This window comes from Solanum lycopersicum, chromosome 3 (assembly GCF_036512215.1).
Source record: "Solanum lycopersicum chromosome 3, SLM_r2.1".
Taxonomy (NCBI): domain Eukaryota; kingdom Viridiplantae; phylum Streptophyta; class Magnoliopsida; order Solanales; family Solanaceae; genus Solanum; species Solanum lycopersicum.
The window spans coordinates 21,108,360-21,114,611 of record NC_090802.1 but is presented as its reverse complement, the minus strand read 5'-3'; the positions used below and the strand labels follow the sequence as shown (position 1 = coordinate 21,114,611).

General features: G+C 34.6%; 2 protein-coding genes across 2 annotated transcripts; both read right to left on the bottom strand.

The window, feature by feature from the left end:
- Nucleotides 1-1,087: 1,087 nt before the first annotated feature.
- Nucleotides 1,088-1,759, bottom strand: LOC138347461 (secreted RxLR effector protein 161-like). Its single transcript, XM_069295757.1, has one exon. It carries the CDS (start codon nt 1,757-1,759, stop codon nt 1,088-1,090), a length of 672 nt encoding a protein of 223 aa, XP_069151858.1.
- A 3,329-nt stretch (nt 1,760-5,088) lies between these two features.
- On the bottom strand, nt 5,089-5,778 carry LOC138347460 (uncharacterized). Its single transcript, XM_069295756.1, has 2 exons — nt 5,446-5,778; nt 5,089-5,403 (listed from the first exon to the last, which is right to left on the bottom strand). The coding sequence occupies exons 1-2, from the start codon at nt 5,776-5,778 to the stop codon at nt 5,089-5,091; spliced, it is 648 nt and encodes a 215-aa protein (XP_069151857.1).
- Between the last annotated feature and the right edge of the window lie 474 nt (nt 5,779-6,252).

The window sequence follows — 6,252 nt, the reverse complement described above, 5'->3', positions numbered from 1 at the left end:
CAACATACGTGTACAAATACTAGTATCGATGCATGAAGTGCAATGTTTTAAAGATAATTTAAGTACTATCAAACAAAAATTTTTAGTAAAGGATTATAAATGAAATAATATATTATAATTTCTTTTGAACAAGGGATGTGAAAGCTTTCTAATGATTATCATACAAGAGATGTGAAATCTACAAGTTTTACGGTGAGCCTCCGGCCTATAAAGTCTATATATAGTCTCCATAATTTATATGAACAATTCAGTCTTTTCTTCTCATTCTAGAAAAATAAGATAAGTGAAGTAGTCCACTTTCTAGTGACTTAGTAAGATCTTCAATTGAGAGTCATATTGTAATTTCTCATATTACTTCAACTAAGCATTACTGTTTAAGTTCATCTAATTGCAATAGTTCCCTGCAATATCAAGTGTAAATTGTTCATGTTGTCCAAAGATACTCAAGCAACAACTTATTCAATGTATTTTCAGCTTGCACATTTTTATTTAATGATTCATATCGTCTTCACTATTTTTATGAGATACATGTGCAACATACGTATTCAAATACCAGTTTTGATGCATGAACTGCATTAATATTAAAATAATATAAGTGTTGTAAAGAAAGCTCAGAATATAAGATGAAAAAGACAAGTATAAGATAGAGGAGATAATTTTCTCATTCAAGTATATCATACAATGGTGAATGATATCTCTATTTATAGTGTTGAGATATCATAGTCAAAGGTCACCTTGAAGTTTTACATAGTGATCATCAAGGTTCATATCACCTTGATATCTTATCACATTGGAAACACTAACACATGAATCCAATTAATTGTTGGATAACTCTAATGGATCATCCACATATACAATGGATTGACAACACTCCCCCTTGGATATCCATAGATTATGTGTCTCGTTAAAACCTTACTAGGAAAAACCTAGTGGGAAAAATCCTAATGAAGGAAAAAGAGTACACATATCATATAATACGCTTTCAATGTTACCTCGTTAAAAACCTTACCAGGAAAATCCAACTTGGGACAAAACCATAGTTAAGGAAAAGAGTATAACGCGTATTTCGCTCCCCCTGATGAAAACTTTACTTGATATCTCGGAGACGGTGCATTCCAATCTTGTATCTCAACTTCTCAAACGTTGATGTTGGCAATGCCTTAGTGACTAAATCAGCAAGATTATCACTTGAACGAATTTGTTGAACTTCTATCTCACCATTTTGTTGAAGATCATGCGTGAAAAAGAACTTTGGTGAGATATGCTTTGTTCGATCTCCTTTGATGTATCCTCCTTTCAATTGAGCTATACATGCAACATTATCTTCGTACATTGTGGTTGGTATACTCTTTTTCAAAGAAAAACCACACATTTCCTGAATATGATGGGTCATTGATCTCAACCAGACGCACTCTCGACTTGCTTCATGGATGACTATTATTTCTGCATGATTTGAAGAAGTGGCTACCAACGTTTGCTTCATTGATCGCCAAGATATTGCCGTGTCTCCACATGTAAATAAATAGCCTATTTGTGGACGAGCTTTATGTGGATCCGATAAATACCTTGCATCTGCGTAACCAATCAGTTCTGATTTGGATTCATTGCAATAGAATAAACCCATGTCCATGGTCCCTCGAAGATATCGAAGTATGTGTTTAACACCATTCCAATGTCTTTTTGTTGTGGAGGAACTGAATCTTGCCAGTAGACTAACTGCAAAACAGATATCTGGTTGAGTATTGTTAGCAAGGTACATTAGTCCCCTATCGCACTAAGATAAGAAGTTTCATCACCAAGAAGCTCTTCATCATTCTCTTGAGGTCGAAATGGATCTGTATTGATATCAAGCAATCTTACCACCATTGGAGTACTCAATGGATGTGAGTTATCCATGTAAAAATGCTTTAGTATCTTTTCTGTGTACGTTGATTGATGAACAAGTATTCCATTTGAGAAATTCTCAATCTGTAGGCCAAGATAAAATTTTGTCTTGCCGAGATCTTTCATTTCAAATTCTTTTTTCAGACACTCAACAGCTTCTAAAAGCTCTTTATGAGTGCCAATGATGTTCAAATCATCAACATACACAACTACTATTACAAATTCAGACCCCGACCGTTTAATGAAAATGCAGGGACAAATCGGGTCATTTTTGTACCCTTTCTTTAACAAATATTCACTTAGACGATTGTACCACATCCTTCCTGATTGTTTCAATCCATACATAGATTTCTGAAGTTTTATTGAACAAGTTTCTCTTGAATCTTTGTATGCTTCAGGCACTTTGAATGCTTCAGGAATTTTTATGAAAATGTTGTGGTCCAATGAGCCATATAGATAGGCTGTGACAACGTCCATTAGGCGTATTTCAAGTTTTTCATGAACTGTCAGATTTATGGGATATCTGAAGGTGATTGCATCTACCACTAGAGAATATGTCTCCATATAATCAATGCCAGGTCTTTGAGAAAAACCTTGAGCAATGAGTCGGGCCTTATATCTCATGACTTCACCTTTCTCATTTCTTTTTCGCACAAAAACTCATTTGTACCCCACTGGCTTGGTACCATCAGGTGTTCGGATTATCGGTCTAAAAACTTCACGTTTTCTAGTGAAGCCAATCCAAGTTGAATTGCATCCTTCCATTTTGGCCAATCATTTCTCTGTCTACATTCGTGAACAGATTTTGGCTCAAAATCTTCATCTTGTTGCATTATTTCAATAGCAACATTATAGGCAAATATGTTGTCAATCACAACATTATTTCGGTTCCACAACTTTCTCGTCGAGACATAATTCATTGAAATTTCATTATTTTCAGAAGTTCGAATCTCCTCATAATCATGTGTTATGACTTGGGTCTCATCTTGAGAAATTTCTTTCAACACATGATCATCTTGATCATTTATTCCTTTTCTCTTTCGAGGATTTTTATCCTTGGAACCAATTGGTCTACCACGCTTCAAATGTGGTCTAGACTCATTTTCCTTAACAATTTGTCCTGTCGGGATATCAACTCGAACTGGAGCATTAACAGCTAGAATATGCGATTTAGTAATCCTTGGAAGATTAGTAAATGCATCTGGTAACTGATTTGCAATGTTCTGCAAATAAATTATTCTTTGAACTTCTTGCTCACATTGGTTTGTTCGAGGATCCAGATGATGAATTCCAATCTATCTCTTTTCCCAATGACTTATGTTCTCCCTCTAATGTTGTGTATACTGATTCATCAAAATGACAATCAGCAAATCGTGCCTTAAATAAATCTCCAGTCATAGGCTCCAAATATTTTATGATTGAAGGAGATTCCTACCCAACATATATCCCCAACCTTCTTTGGGGCCCCATCTTTCTGCGTTGTGGTGGAGCAATTGGGACATACACCGCACATCCAAAAACTCTAAGATGAGAAATGTTTGGTTCTTGACAAAAAGTCAATTGTAATGGGGAGAATTCATGATAATTGGTCGGCCTTATGCACACAAGTGCTGCTGCATGCAAAATAGCATGCCCCCACATACACACAGATAACTTTGTTCTTATTAGTAATGGTCTAGCTATCAATTGCAGACATTTAATCAATGATTCTTCTAGACCGTTTTGAGTGTGAACATGAGCAACTGGATGTTCAACTGTTATACCAGTAGACATACAATAATCATTAAATGCTTGAGATGTAAACTCACCAGCATTATATAGACGGACTGTCTTTATTGTATAGTCTGGAAATTGTGCTTTCAATCTTATTATTTGAGCCAGCAATCTCGTAGAAGTCATGTTGCGAGTTGATAATAAACACACGTGTGACCATCTTGTAGAAGCATCTATTAAGACCATATAATATTTAAAGGGTCCACATGCAGGTTGAATTGGTCCACACATATCACCCTGTATACGTTCCAGAAACGCAGGGGATTCAATTCCAACCTTAACTGTTGATGGTTTAATGATCAACTTTTCTTGAGAACAAACAGCACAAGAGAATTCTTTTGATTGAAGGATATTTGGGCTCTTTAAGGTGTGCCCATGTGAATTCTCAATGATTTTGCGCATCATATTATATCCGGGATGGCCCAACCGGTCATGCCAAATGATAAAATCATTAAAATTAGTAAACCTTTTGTTTACTACGACATGTGATTCAACTGTACTTATACATGTATAGTACAACCCAGAAGAAAATGCAGGTAATTTTTCATGCACAATTTTCTTCTATACATTAATTGTAGTAATGTAAAGGTATTCAACCTTTCCTTCATTAGCCGTCTCAACATGATAGCCATTTTGGCGAATAACTTTGAAACTTAATAAGTTTCTTTGAGACATACTACAATATAATGCATTATCAATGCTTAATAGTGTCCCTCCAGGTAGTAATAATGTCGCTCTTCCAGAGCCCTCAATTAATTTTGTACTACCTGATATTGTGTTGACATATGCCATTTTCATAACCAAATTAGAAAAGTATTTCTTTTCTTTTAATATTATATGCGTTGTAGTACTATCAAGAAGACATACATCTCCATTAATCATCTTGAATCCAACTGACAACTGGGGATTTCTATTAATTTTCATTAAAATAAAATACATCAAAAGAAGGAAGAAACAAAATTAACAACGGAAATTTAAATACTTCAACATGAATAACATAATAATTAAAAATACATCAGTAAAATATTAACAGACTTCATTCCCCAGCTAAAAGATCAAACATTAGTTTCGATCTCCAAAGAAGTTACCAACTTCCATATAGTTAATGTCACCAAGGCCATCAAAAATATCATCCTTTAAAGCCAAATTTGCTTCAACATCTTTATCATATTTGTGAGATGTTCCCGGCTTATCATCATCTTTAAGAGTCATATGTGACTCAGCTCGAGCATTGGAAGAGGAAGCACCACTTTTATTTCCTTTCTTTTTGAAGGAATTTTGATAGAGCCTTACAAAATGTTCATGTGTGCGACATTCATTCTTCCAATGGCCTTTCATGCCACAACGACGACAATTACTTTTCGAGGGGTTATTTTGAGAACTCATGTTGCTCTCCCTTTTATTATGACCACCACCTTGACGATTAGTGTATCATCTTTTATCTTTGCCACGTCCCCGTGCATTATTATATCCCTGATGATCATCTCTTTGTACTTCAGATTGATCACGTGCTTCCACCACATTTGCCTCCGGTAATGGAGCAGCTCCTGTGGGACGAGATTCATGATTTTTCATTAAAAGAGCATTATGTTGCTCAGCCACGAAAAGACATGAGATTAGTTCAGAATATTTCTGAAAACCCTTTTCACGATATTGATGTTGCAATATCACATTCGAGGCATGAAAAGTAGTAAGTGTCTTTTTCAACATGTCCTCATCTTTTATAGTCTCCCCACATAATTTCAACTGGGAGGTTATCTTGAATACAGTAGAGTTGTATTAAATTACGGTCTTAAAATTTTGAAACCGTAAATGCATCCACTCATAACGAGCTCTAGGCAACACTGTGGCCTTTAGGTGGTCATATCTCCTCTTTAAATCAGTCCGCAATTCAAGTGGATCTTTCACCGTCAGATATTCAATCTTCAGACCCTCATCAAGATAATGACGAAGGAAAATCATAGCCTTCTCCTTATCTTGACTCGATGCTTCATTTCCCTGAGTAATAGTGGCTTCAAGACCTTTAGCAGCCAAGTGAATCTCAGCATCGAGTACCCATGAAAGATATTTCTTTCCAAAAATATCTAATGCCACAAACTCAAGTTTGGATAAATTCGACATAATGAAAATTATGAGAGAATATGTGAATAAAAAATAAAAATATTTATATAATACCTTTACAAGTAGCAATTTCGTGCTGATAACGTGATGTAAAGAAAGCTCAGAATATAAGATGAAAAAGACAAGAAGTATAAGATACAGGAGATAATTTTCTTATTCAAGTATATCATACAATGGTGAATGATATCTCTATTTATAGTGTTGAGATATCATAGTCAAAGGTCACCTTGAAATTTTACAAAGTTATCATCAAGGTTCATATCACCTTGATATCTTATCACATTGGAAACACTAATACATGAATCCAATTAATTGTTGGATAACTCTAATGGCTCATCCACATATTCAATGAATTTACAACAATAAGTATTATTTAACCAAATTTTTAGTAAAGGATTATAAATGAAATAATATATTATAATTTCTTATGAATAATAGATGTGAAAACTTTCTAATAATTATTAAAAGTTGTGA

Bases quoted from the DNA above. Each gene is read 5' to 3' on its own strand.
- LOC138347461 (XM_069295757.1), bottom strand. From the start codon at position 1,759: ATGTACCTTGCTAACAATACTCAACCAGATATCTGTTTTGCAGTTAGT.
- LOC138347460 (XM_069295756.1), bottom strand. From the start codon at position 5,778: ATGTCGAATTTATCCAAACTTGAGTTTGTGGCATTAGATATTTTTGGA. The intron at 5,404-5,445 runs GTAATTTAATAC...ATAACCTCCCAG, and splicing joins GGTTTCAAAATTTTAAGACC to TTGAAATTATGTGGGGAGAC.